This window comes from Mus caroli, chromosome 7 (genome assembly GCF_900094665.2).
Source record: "Mus caroli chromosome 7, CAROLI_EIJ_v1.1, whole genome shotgun sequence".
NCBI classification, from domain to species: Eukaryota; Metazoa; Chordata; class Mammalia; order Rodentia; family Muridae; genus Mus; species Mus caroli.
In genome coordinates, this window is record NC_034576.1 from 140,934,890 (window position 1) to 140,947,911 (window position 13,022).

The 13,022-nt window shown below is 48.8% G+C and overlaps 2 protein-coding genes across 3 annotated transcripts in view; one reads left to right on the top strand and one right to left on the bottom strand.

Annotated features, from left to right (window-relative positions):
- Positions 1 to 271: 271 nt before the first annotated feature.
- LOC110298361 (MAPK-interacting and spindle-stabilizing protein) lies at positions 272 to 11,497 on the bottom strand. 2 transcript variants are annotated; one of them, XM_021167554.2, is made up of 2 exons: positions 11,085 to 11,497; positions 272 to 1,474 (listed from the first exon to the last, which is right to left on the bottom strand). In XM_021167554.2, exon 2 carries the CDS (start codon positions 1,143 to 1,145, stop codon positions 354 to 356), a length of 792 nt encoding a protein of 263 aa, XP_021023213.1. In that variant the 5' UTR covers positions 1,146 to 1,474; positions 11,085 to 11,497; the 3' UTR covers positions 272 to 353. The 2 variants fall into 2 exon arrangements, with proteins under 2 accessions (XP_021023213.1, XP_021023214.1); XM_021167555.2 differs by lacking the exon at positions 11,085 to 11,497 and adding an exon at positions 8,812 to 9,331.
- The window catches only part of Ppp2r2d (protein phosphatase 2 regulatory subunit Bdelta), a 38,290-nt gene continuing 36,754 nt past the window's right edge, over positions 11,487 to 13,022 (top strand). The window contains exons 1-2 of the mRNA XM_021168133.1: positions 11,487 to 11,644; positions 11,741 to 11,833. Coding sequence (XP_021023792.1) covers positions 11,638 to 11,644; positions 11,741 to 11,833 — 100 coding nt within the window. The 5' untranslated portion in view covers positions 11,487 to 11,637. The remainder of the gene's footprint in view (positions 11,645 to 11,740; positions 11,834 to 13,022) is intronic.

Genomic DNA, 13,022 nt, shown 5'->3' on the forward strand with positions numbered 1-13,022 from the left:
GTATGGAAGTGTAAGCCGAATAAACCCTTTCCTCCCCAACTTGCTTCTTGGTCATGATGTTTGTGCAGGAATAGAAACCCTGACTAAGACACAAGCCTTTAGCTGTTACTGCTTCTGTGTCTTCTGCATCTAGAGCAGGCCAGAACTTCATGTTGCTGGTACACTACTAGTAAGACCTGAGGCCTTAACTCCCTTGAAGGTACACCACACACACACACACACAAAACTAAGCTACAAAGTTGGACAAAACCCAAAACAAGCTGACTGGTTGTGGGTTTTTTGTTTGTTTGTTTTGGCAAAACCACTTACATTAAACTGTTTATTACAGGTGTGCCTTTTAGCCCCTTGAGAAGTCATTGAGACCCTTCACTTTCACGCTGAGAATTAACATGCAGCATAGTCATTAAACATAGCAGCATCATTTTGGGGTCAGTGGTATTGTGTCCTTGTTGTTTCCCCAAGGTTTCAGCTTTGTGAGTTAAAGTCTTGATGTCTCCCCAGGTCACCCGCTTGCTTTTCTTCTTGGATCGTCTCCTCTTGATGGATTTGCTGTCTAGCTTCAGGTGCTTCTTTTGTCCAGTGCTCTCCAAGGTGCTCTCCGGGTTGGACGAATCAGAAGGGGAGCCACCCGGGAGCTCATTCATTCTATGGAGGCTACCAGGCACTGGTGAAGCACCAGAAGGTCCTGGCGGCAGTTGGTAAGGATTATTCGGGGAGGGCTGGAGTCCTGGGGTGGGATATGATGCTTCAGGAGTAGGATACTGTGCTGGTGGTTCCCAGGCTCCCGGTGGCACTGTGACCCATGCAACAGGTGGTGCTCCTGACACTGGAAGAGGAGGAGTGGGAGATGGCTCTGGAAATAGATATGGTGCATTAGTGTGCTGCCCTCCCATTCCTGGTGCCCAGGGTCCAGAAGACATGGATCCCTGTGTACCTAAAGGACCAACTGGATCTGTGGGTGCGCTATTTGGCCTAGGTAACTCTGGAAAGGGCACATTTGTTGTAACATATGACCTTGTGGGGCCACGGACTCGTACAGCAGGGCCTGGATATGGACCATTAGGTTGGGGACACGATGGTCCAGAAGGAAGAAAGGATGCTGGAGATCCTGGGAGTAGTCTGGCTGGAGGGATGAAGGGATACATTGTTGTTGGTGCTTGTCCGAGGGCACAGTGCTGCACTTAGTGGGAGTCCAGATAACACAGCAGGTGGAACTCTTGAGTTACTCTAAGGGCTGGATCCTGGCCAGCCTGGAGGAGATTGGCCAGCTTTCGGATTGCTCACAGCAGAGGTTCTGGTAGGAACTGTTCAGTCAGGTAGCACATCTGCCAATGAAAACTCATGTGGTGCGTTCCCAGCAGGATCTAAGCCTAAGGCACAGCATATAGTGGTGATGAGTCCGATGAGACAGGCGATGCAGAACCGGCCTGAACAAGTTGATTGTTTAAATCTGCTTCATAAAGGGAAATTTTCCCTAAATAAAACAAAACAGAACAACTGGTTGATTATATCACATTCTGAACCATTAGTGACCTGGCCACTTTATCAAAGTGAGGAAGAGGCCTAGAAAAGACTCAAGTAGAGGAGACTGGATGTTTGAGGATAGAGAAGAGGGGCTAGCACATAGGGCACAGGTTGGGGGTAGAGAAGAGGGGCTAGCACGTAAGGCACATAGGGCACAAGAGCAAGGACAGCTCTACAGAACAGCAATGAGGGAATAGGTGGTTCTAGAAATGTCTCCACTGCTGATTCTGGAAAATCGTCTTGTAAACTGATTTTAAAAGAAAGGATAGTTTTATAGTAACTTAGTAAAATTCTAGTAGGGTAGAATTCTCCCAAATTAAGAAAGAACATAACAACCAAACAAGCAAACCAACGTTGCCTTCTTCCTCAGTGGTGAAAAAGTAGATTCTTTCCACTTGAGATGAGGAAGGACGAGGCTGTGGAGCCCACCTCACCACTCCTACTCAGCATCACAGAGCAAGTCCTAGCCAACAGGAGATGAAAGAATACAAGGAAGGAAATAAAATGTGGGGCTGGAGAGATGGCTCAGTGGTTAAGAAAACCGACTGCTCTTCTGAAGGTCCTGAGTTCAAATCCCAGCAACCACATGGTGGCTCACAACCATCCCTAATGAGATCTGGCACCCTCTTCTGGTGTGTCTAAAGACAGTTACAGTGTACTTACATACAATAATAAATAAATCTTTTTTTAAAAAATAGACTTTTAAAAAAGGAAATAAAATGTATGTAGATCAACAAAGGAAACAAAAAAGTCTTTGCTCTGATTATCCCATTGTCTATGTGGAAAATTCCAACAAAAGTACCTCCTGGAAGATATAAGTGATTGCAGCCAGGCCGCAGGACAGAGTCAGCACATAAAAGCTGATTGTTTCCCGGGTACCAGCACTATAGCCGTGCATAAGCATCAAAAGAATTAACATCAGAGTTCCAGAATCATCAAAACAGCAATGTCAGAGGAGTGACACTAACTAAAGTCAAGTAAGTTCATATGGTGACAAGAGGCAAAATAGCATTATACTTGAAAAGATAAATAAAAACAATGGAGTAGAGTAGTCAGCCTAAAATAGGCCTACACAAGGATCAACAGATCTCTGACAAAGGAGCTAAGATATAACAATGATGTAAAGAAAGTCTATTCCACAAAAGATGCTGAAATCTCCAATGTCCACAAGCCCAAAACATGTAACTTAGACACAGAGGGTCACCTCTCAAACATAGCTCAAATGGATTATAGACCTAAAGGCAAGGGCATGATAAACACACAAGATCTCTTTAAAAAAAGAAAAAAGAAAAAAACAAAACAAAGCCGTAAGAGACACCTTTGTGTGGCATCGGGTTTGGTGGTGAGTTTTTAGACACAATACCAAAGCCAAATCATAACTTGTGGAAGAAAAACTAAGCTGGACTTCTCTAAAATGTAAACGTCCCACCTCTGAGGGCTGGCTTTCATGGAAGAGAAGCCAGGCAGGCTTCCAAGGGAGGGAGGCAACCGACAGGCCTGCCCAGCTGTGGCACTTAGGAACCACAGCAGCAAGCAGCATGGCACAGTAACCCAAAGGGTGCAGTGCTGGTGCGCACGCCTCGGTGGGAACCAGCAGCTCTCCAGCTGGACCTAAGACCAATTCAAAAGGAAGAAACGACGCCTGGTACTGGGAACCTAGCTAACTACTCATTGATAATGAAGTTATGATATTGGAAGAAAATCTATAACCACAAACTTACTAAACCACCATAATTCTAACAATAATCTATGCACGTGCGTGTCCTTAGACCCATGGATAGGTACAGTCTTCGCCTATCATCAAGGAAACTTCTCTTGCATGAGATGGAGACTACAGAAAACTACAACCCATCAAAATGCAGAGTTGTGAAGCCTAGTCCCCGTGGCTACTGCACCGAAGGCTCCGAGAATATTGTAGAAGAGAGGACAGGAAGATGCTAAGAGCCAGACAGGAAGTTAGTTTACTCCGAGAGTCGTCTCCTGGCAACAACAGCAGCTACGCTCCTAAGTCGCACCAACATGAGCTGAACAAGGACTGCACCAATGGGTATGCTGACGCGGACGGGGAAAAGCCCACTGGACTCAACCCTACACAAAAACCATAGGAAACTGAGGGAAGCTGGGGATGGGACAGCACAGCTCTCAAGGAAAGAGCACAGCAATTGGTTGTCCTGTATCAAATGGTCAGCCCTGAGAACATGCATACAGGTAGCATAATCCACACTGAATAGGCTATATTTAAGTATATATGGTGTGTGTGTATGTGTGTGTACATACATACATATGGTATATATTATGACTATATATATGTATATATATACACACATATGAGAACATATATATATATATATATATAAGAATGTATACACACACACACACACACACACATATATATGAGAACCTTATATAAATTCCTATATAAACATACACACATACTTGCATGCAACAACTCTTAAAAAGGAGGCCATAAACTTAAGGGAGAGTGGAGAGAGTACTCGGGAAGGTTTGGGGAAGAGAGGGAAGAGAAAAATGTTGTAAGTATATTATAACCTCAAAAATTAAATGTAAAAAATCCTTGGCAAAAACCTCAAACAGAGGAGCCCAAAGAAAGAGGGCTGGTTGGTATACTGTTTTATCCAACAATTGCCACAGACTTCATGGCTTTCAGTAACGAAAATGTACTCTCCCTCAGCTCAGGGTATCGAAACACACAACCCCGGCCTCACTGCAGTCTGGGTGGGCAACTTCCAGGAGCTCTGCAGTCCTCTCTGCTTGCTGCCTTCTAGCCACAGGGACAACTAAAGCACATCACTGCAGCGCCTCACAGGCTCCATCTCACCTCCTCCTGCTTTTCTCTTTTTGCCTCTACAATAAGATCACTTTCCAGCCGGGGGGTGGTGGTGGCGCATGCCTTTAATCCCAGCACTCGTGAGGCAGAGGCAGGCAGATTTCTGAGTTTGAAGCCAGCCTGGTCTACAAAGTGAGTTCCAGGACAGCCAGGGCTACACAGAGAAACCCTGTCTTGAAAAACAAAAAAAAACAAACAAACAAAAAAGATCACTTTCCACCACGGTATCTGGGACTTGAGACAACCCAACCATGTCACTATCTCAAGACCCTCAACTTGGTGCCAGAGAGATGGCTCATCAGTTAAAAGCACTGGCCGTTCTTCCAGGGGACCAGAGTTCCCTTCCCAGCAGGGTGGCTCACAGCCATCTATACTTCCAGGCCCAGGAAATCCAATGCCATCTTCTAGCCTGCACAAGCTAGACACATATGTGATACACAGACTTAATGCAAGCAAAGCACCCATACACATAATAATTTATAAAAGTCTCTCATCTCAATCATATCCTAAGCCTCATCTGTGAGGCCCCACCCACTCACTGTTCAGGAAATGCAAGCACAGACACGTCAGCCTCAACAGTCAGCACAGGAAAGGGTTCGCCTAAGGACAAACGGCACATTATCTCACGAGGAAGTGTAAGGGGCCTGAGATGCCCTGGCTGGCTTCAGCATCTAGGTAAGGGTTAGGCGAGTTCTCATATCTCGTGAGGAATCATGGGAAATTTCACTAATAGTATCAGACAGATGCTGGGTTCTTAAGGTGACTCCAGCATATGGTTAACATAAGGGCTGAAAGGAGACGAGGATCATTAAAGAAGGGTCGGTCAGACATTTCAGCTCAGAGAGAAGCCACGGCAGAAGCTGCCTGATGGACTACGTCTCCCAAAACAAACTGTGGGCTTAGCTCCTGCCTGGGAGGAACCAGAACACCTCAGACCTAAGGGCAGGCACAGCCATGGATGTGTTCAGACCAAGACTCTTAGTCCACCTAAGTTTCCTGTCTCACACGGAACAGGGACACTTTGCCTTCTCCTCTGAGACTTGATTTCTACATCAAAATAATAAACCACAAGTAGTTCATGGGATACATATTTAATCAAGACATTTATGTGTTTACCAAAACTTCACAGCCATAAACAAGATGCCTGGCCAAAGTTGAGTCTCCTATAAAGAAAGACCTGAGCCCAAGAGTCTCATCCTTGAGCCAGACACAGAACAATTAGCCATGCCTCAGAGGCAGCCCTGCGTTTTCCCCAGAAGTGCAGAGAGAAGAGCAGACCTTTGTGAGGGCGGCTGGGCCAGGCCATCTGTCAAGGAATGCAGACTTGTACACACACACCTGTCCTGTACACACACACCTGTCCTGCTTCCACTCACCTTCCTTTCCTGCTCTCCCTTCTTCCTTCTCCATTCCCTCATCTCTGGCAGCAGTGAGGGCCAAGGCCAAAGATCAGCGCTAGGCCATGTGTATAGCTCGGATGCTAAGACAAAAGGTTTCTGTCCAGGGTCTCACAGTGGGTGTGCTAATGTGTATAAATTCTGCCAGTTTATACCGGCAGGTTTCAGCCTCTGATCTCAAGGAATTTCTCTTCCCAGGATGCTTTTGTGAGTACATAATTCCAACCAACTTTGGTCTCTTCGAGGACTTCCAAAGTGATCACTGAGTTGCTTCCCCTGTCTCATCCAGCAGAGGGCAGCAGCTCCCTAATGAAGAAAGCACATGCTGCCAGCTTTGTGCCTAGTCAAGCTCCTACAAAAAGGGCTGGTACTTCCTTCTCTGGATATGTATGTATGTATGTATGTATGTGTGTATGTATATATGTATGTATGTATGTATATATGTATGTATGTATGTACGTATGTATATATATATACACACACACACACATATGTATGTATGTACGTACGTATGTATGTTTGTATGTACATGTGTATATGGACTGGGACCCACAAATGACTCCCACCTCTCTGACACCCAGTAACAAATATCTCACTGAAGCTACAAATAAGGCTTGCATAGAATTTTGGTTAACTTTCTGGATCCTTCCTAACTCCTTATGCTCAAGGCTAGGAATGGTCGCTCCTAACTCCTGGTGATGAAGAAACTGGTTCAGATAAGCTAGAAAGGCACAGGTGGCACACCTTTATAAGTTAACATATACCTGTGTGGTGGAGTACACCTGTAATGCCAGCATTAGAAAGACAGAGGCAGGTAGGGTCAAGAAGTTCAATGTCATCCTGGACTACATAGAGTCCAAGGTCAGATTGGCCCACATGAGACTCTAACAAATAAGGGGGTGGGGGGGAAACGTGGGTGGTTGAAGCGGGAGAGAGGTGAGACTTCCAATTTGGTGGCACAGCTTCAATTCCTGACTGTTGGGCTCCTGGTCTTGGCCACTAGGGTAACACCTTCTATAATCACCTGGCTCCTGCATGGGGACCTGGGGTGCTGCTCCAGCCGGACACATTAGGGTAAGTCCCAGGCACCAAGGTCAAGTTCACAAGACCAAGCTCTTGGGCACCCACTGTGTTAGTTCTAAGGGCTCAGAGGACAGGACCTGGGGCCTGCTGAAAAACACATTCTTGCATATCTGTCCCTTCCTTGATATTTTTACTGAGGGGCAGGATCCTCCGCTGTAATGAGTAACTAGGCTTGGTGGGGGTTCTGATCCTCATGGTGGCCTGTTTCTAAAGGTGACTCATGGGGTAGATGACAGGTGCTAATGTGAAGGGGCTGCCCTAAAAGGGCTTTCCACAGAGTAAGCAATCAGAGCTGAGGCAGGAGAGAGGAGCCTGTGCACTGGGGCTCTCTCAGAGACGCCCTCACTCCCCACATCACATCAATCAAGCTGACATTTCCTCCCACAAGAAGATGAGACAACTTGCATTGTTAAGGAGCTTTGATGTACAAAGAGCTTTCCCCAATATACAGGATCCCTCAGTTACTAAGATAAATGGGGAAAGATTTGACATTTATTGTGCATAATTTAAGTTCAAATAGGTTCCCAGCGAAGAAAAATTGCAAGTTGCTGAGCTGGGTCTGTGTCTCCAGTTCCACGCCTTCTGTCGCCATTTCGGCTCTGCACTGCTCTTGGGCTGCCCTGATTTTATAATTTAGAGAACAAAGCCATATTGTGGGATACCGGGAAGCTGTATTTCTACTCCTGAGATGAACTTATCCCCATCTGTGAATCATTTCTTTTTCAGAAAAACACTTAAAATGAGCAAGTGGTTTTTTTCTCTGACTTTAAAATATGATTCAAAAACATCAAATAGCTGACAATGTTTTTTAAAATAAGAAAAGAAAAGAAATGCCAGGTAGCTATCACTTTCGAGAGGGGAGTGTTCCCAAGCTTCTAGGCCAGCCTCTGAGACTCTCTGGGCACGGATGTGATGAAGTGTGTATTCTGCTCCTGATTAAAAGCCTGCTGTGTTACTCTAAAATGTGGAGCAGAGAAGTGCCTGACTACCCATGCATCAGCCAGAATGGACAAACCAAGCTGCACCCCCACGATGTCAGCAAGGACAGCAGCTCTTAGCCTCTGCTTCCACTTGTGCCTTCCCTTCAGACACAGGAGGAACAGCAGCATGGAAGCCAGAGGGCAGCAGAAGGGGCAGATGCACTCCCGTAGGTAAATGCTATGGCCTTGGGAGTTCCTGAGCTAAGAATGCAAGTAAGTAGAAAGGCCAGTGCTTTTTCCTGACACCAGGACTTGAGGATCCTGAAAGTTAAGAGCTTTGTGCTCAATCTTTATTCCTAGAGAGGAGGTTATGGTCTAGGGTATGGGAAGAGCTTAGCAGTAAGTGCCTGATTCATACTCTAAGCCCTCTGACTTCCCGATGACATACATCTACCGGACCCAATGGATACATATTAGGTAATTCACCTGCTTCTGATACCCTGGGTGACACCCTAGAAATTTTAGAAGTGTCAGTAGAATCTGGCCAAAAGCAAGCTCAGGGATTCCAGGCAAGGAAGCAGGCAACTGGACTAGCAACTCCAGCAAGCATATAATTGTCCCAGGACCCCTGCCCCTCAATCCCCAGGGCTCCTCTATGCTCACCTGCCCTCTGCCCTAGGTTCCTGTCCAACTCCAAGAAGTCCCAAAGTCTGACTGAGGATGGGAGCTTAGACTGAAGTTAGTGCTGGTTTACAGCTACAGGAGTCAAGCAAGTTTCTACAACCCAATCTGGAGTTAGGCGATGACAGTCAGCACTACTTGGACGGCGTCTCATTTGAATTACACCTACTCCACTCCCGCACCAAAGCCACTGAACTTTCCATGTCTAAGGTTAGATAACATGCACCATCTCTATCCCCTCACCCCGTCCTCAACCCCTATCACCCATCAAGCTCACAGATGCTACTCAACAGCTTCAGCACCCATCTTTCCACCCCATGCTAAGTTCTCATGCACTCCCTCCTATCAACCCGCTTACATAGTAGACAGAGATGACTCAAAGATAACCTGCTCCTGATGGACTCTGAGCTCCTGTGCACAAAGACTACATCAGTCTCACTCAACATTCACACAATATTTGTTTCATTAGTTACTAACCGTTGCTATGGAGACCTTAAGATCACAGAAGGCAGGGGCTGGAGCAGAGTGGCTTAAGGTCTCTAAGGAATGACCCACAAGGGTTCTCAGTCTAAGGACAGAACCACATCCTTAGAGAGGAGGACAAACAGACAAGAGAGGAGAAGTGGATAGAGTGGAGGTGGAGAACAAGGCAGGTACTACCCCACTCCACATCAGAGTAAGCCATAGAAAACGATGGGGCTCGAGACGGCTCAGTGCATGAGAGCACTTGCCGCTCCTCCAGAGGGCCCCAGTTTGGTTCCGAGCACCTATGTCCCGCAGCTCCCTACTGCCTATAATGCCTAGGATCCAACACCCTCTTCTGGCCTGGGCACAGATGTGCATACATTTTAAAAAGTTAAATTTGGCCTATGCTGGCTCATTTCATGTCAACTTGACAGGGTGGAGTCATCTGAGAGGAGGATACTTCAATGGAGAAAATGCCTCCCTCAGATCTGCCTGAGGGCAAACCTGTTATTTTCTTAATTAGTAATTGATGGGGAGGAGTCCAGACTATTATGGGTGGAGCCACCTCTGTCCTGGTGGTTCTGGGTTCTGTAAGAAAACAGGATGAGCAAGCCATGAGGAGCAAGCCAGTAAGCAACACACTTCCATGACCTGCATCAGCTACTGCTTCCAGGATCCTGCCCTGCTTGAGTTCCTGCCATGATGTCCTTCAGTGATGGACTATAATGTGGAAGTGTAAGCCAAATATACTGCCTGCCACTAATTATTAAGGCAGCTACTTACAGTTCTGTCCATTCAGTCTGTCATTCTTCATTGAGAAGCACCCCAGTACACACAGACACACATCTGTGACAGTGCTGTCTAGCTACATTATCTTAAACATGCAGCTACAATTAGGCAGATAGGAATATTGAGATTACTTGAGATACCCATGCCTACAGGGAGTCTGGATAAACTTAAGTTAAACCCCAGTTCTGCAAGCAGTCTCAGAATGCTTCTTCCCAGGCTTGGAATTCCGTCCTCAAGCTCCTCCCAAAACGTCCTCCCAGAACTATACATATGTTCTTAACTCTCCTGATGCTCTGGAGTGTCACCTGGGTGACATTCCTATATCCTCACTACTCCATGTCTCTTATTCTTCTCCATTACTCTCATACACCCAGACACATGCAGCTCATTTTATCCTCCTACTTAACTCAGAGACAGTTCGTTCAGAAACAACCCTGAGTGCTGCTACTGATAGAAGGCCTATTTCTTCATGACTTTCTCCAGCTCTTGGCCATAGCCAGCCCTCTCATCAGAATTCACCCCCTGAAAAACAGCTTCCTTCTCTGGACCACCTTGCCTCCACTACTATGACTAGCCTTCCTTGGCCACTCTGTTCTCCCCACAGCTTCTTGCTGCCCTTTAAACACATTAGCAAGCTTAGGTGTGCTCCGTGCTTGTAAACCCAGCGCCAACGAGGTGGAACCAGACGTATTTCAATTTAGAGACCAGCCTCATGTTACATGGCAAGACCCTAATCAAAGTGTGTGTGTGCAATTGAATTAAAAATAAAACATCGGAAAGAAAAGGTCAGGGTGGGCCAGCCTGTGCACTAGCTGTTCTCATTTCTAGCAGCCGACCAAGACGTCAGCCTGAGATTCTTTCTTATCTCCTCCAATTGCTCTCCTTAAGATACCAACTGCTCCAATCTCCTTCCCCTGCTTCTGTGCTGTATTTAATTCTAGTCCACTTGACTTTCCCCAGGTTTTTCTTATTGTCTCTTCTCCGCTGAAGAGAAAACTCCAACAGGACAGACACATCACCTCTACACAAGCAGCATCCCAGCCAAGACTGAGAGAATAGAAAAAGCACTTGCTAAAAGGCAAAACATTTTTGAAGTGGAGAATGCTCTGGTTTGGAACAACTGCCCTCTAGTGGTGCAGTATGCTCACTGCCAACTTCATAGTGATTTCGGATAAGTCAAGCCCACGAACGAATAATTCCTCTTCATACTAGAAGAACACACCCACAAATAAAGCAAATGTCGAGAACGGTTCCCTAGGGGCTATACTGAGAGCTCAAAGAACCCCTGAAGTAGCACTCTGATGAGATCGGTGCTCAGAAGCACCGATCAAAGATTCTGGGGGCAAGAGAGCCTGGATGATGGGCAAAATTACGCACGCAGGTACTGGGTTCCAGGTGCTCCGGGGATCAGAGGCCCCGCCTGCCCACGGCCGAGCGCTCTCTATTGGCAGATCCACGGAGGTTCCGCGTTCCCGTTGGCTCAGCTGTAGGAAGGACCCAGGCCTTCGAGCATCCAATCCAGCCGGCCGCAGAAGAAAGTCTGAGGCCTTAAGAACGCAGAGGGCGTCGCGTCCTAGCCTTGACAGGACTCGAGAAGGCCGCCTCTATCTGCCGGCGGACTACTCCAAGACACTCCTCTCCGTGGACCGCAGCGGCTACGTAGGTCCAACCTCAAGACAGCTCGCGCAGACGCAGTCGGAGCACGGTGCGCCCCCGGCAGCCCCCGCGGCACTGACCGTCGGAGGAGGCGGAGGGGGATGACGTCATCCGGCGGGGCGACGGGCATTGGGCGCCATTTTGAAAAGGGGAAAAAAATTCCCTCCCCGGCGGCGGCGACGGTGGCGGCAGCGGCGGCGGCGGTGGCGGCCGGGGCTGAGCGCTCGGAGCGCCTCGGTCGGCCGCGCTCGGCTGGGCGCGTCCGGCCCGCGCCATGGCAGGTGAGGGCCGTGCGCGAGCGAGCGAGCGGGGCGGGCGGGCGGACGGGACGGTGGTGGGGCGGGGCGGGGCCGGCCTGACGGCGCGCTCTGTTGCAGGAGCCGGAGGCGGCGGCTGCCCGGCGGGCGGCAACGACTTCCAGTGGTGCTTCTCGCAGGTGAAGGGCGCTGTCGACGAGGACGTGGCGGAAGGTGAGGCCCGACCGACACCCCCCACCCCCCCGAGCCCCGCAAGGTCATGCTCGCTCAGCAGCCGGTCCGGACGCGGCCGCCTTTGCCCGCCTGACCGGCGTTGTCCCGGGAGACCCTCGGCCGGCCAGCGGCTGAAGAGAGGGAGGGGCGTCCGTAGGGAGACGGCTGCGGACGCCGGCCTGGGGAGAGACTGCGGCTGAGTCCCGCTTCGGGGGTCTGTTGGGGAGACGGCGGTGGACGCTAGCCTTGGGAGGCTATTGGGGAGATGGCCATGACGCCGGCCTCGGGGGTCGGTGGGCACAGATGGCCATGGAGGCCAGCCTCGGGAGGCTGTGGGGAGACGACCGTGGACGCTGGCCTCGAGGGTCTGTAAGAAGGTAAGGCGGGGGCAGAGGTATCGAGCCATGTAAGGAAGATGCGGCCACAGGTCTTTGGAGTCTGGGGTGTATAACGATCTTAAATGCATGTCTCACTAGCGTCTGTATGGAGTGAAACAGGACTGTAGACACTAGGCAGCGACCCCGGGATTCCGCTAGCAGTTGGTACCACGGGGTGAGGTGAGGTCCATTTGTTGTGGAAGGAGAGAGATAGGTGGGCATGGCAGTTGATCTTGAGGCCCTGTGGGGTAAATCAGGTCCCAGGCACTAATGTGGGAGCCCATGCAATATAAAGGGGCTTTCATCTCCCTGGCACCCGTATAAGGCGGAAGGAGAACCATGCAGGGTTATCCGTCTCCGGGGGCCCATGCTGTGTGAGACTGGACTCAGGACGGGATGGAGCGCCGAGTGTTCTGGGTACCCTGTTTGTGGTCCTAGGTGTGCTAGTATGTCCAGTCCAATCTCTGACCAGGTAGCCTTCGGTCAGCCCTGGATCTCCTCCTCCCGGTGTTGAGCAAGAGGAACTTGTCATGGGGTCTCCTGAAGCGCTACAGTAGTGGCGGTTTTCTTTTTTTAACTGAGTAGTGTTTTCTCTTCCCACACTGCTCTTTAAAGTCACTTCTCCAGACTTCATTCTTAGTTTTGTTTTAGATTTATTGATTGGTTGGCTGCAAAAGGTTCTTGGTGTTGTAGCCAGGCATTAAACTCTCTCTGCCCCATCCAGCCAAGTGCTGGGATTTCAAACACACACTGTGTGTGTGTGTGTGTGTGTGTGTGTGTGTGTGTGTGTGTGTGAGAGAGAGAGAGAGAGC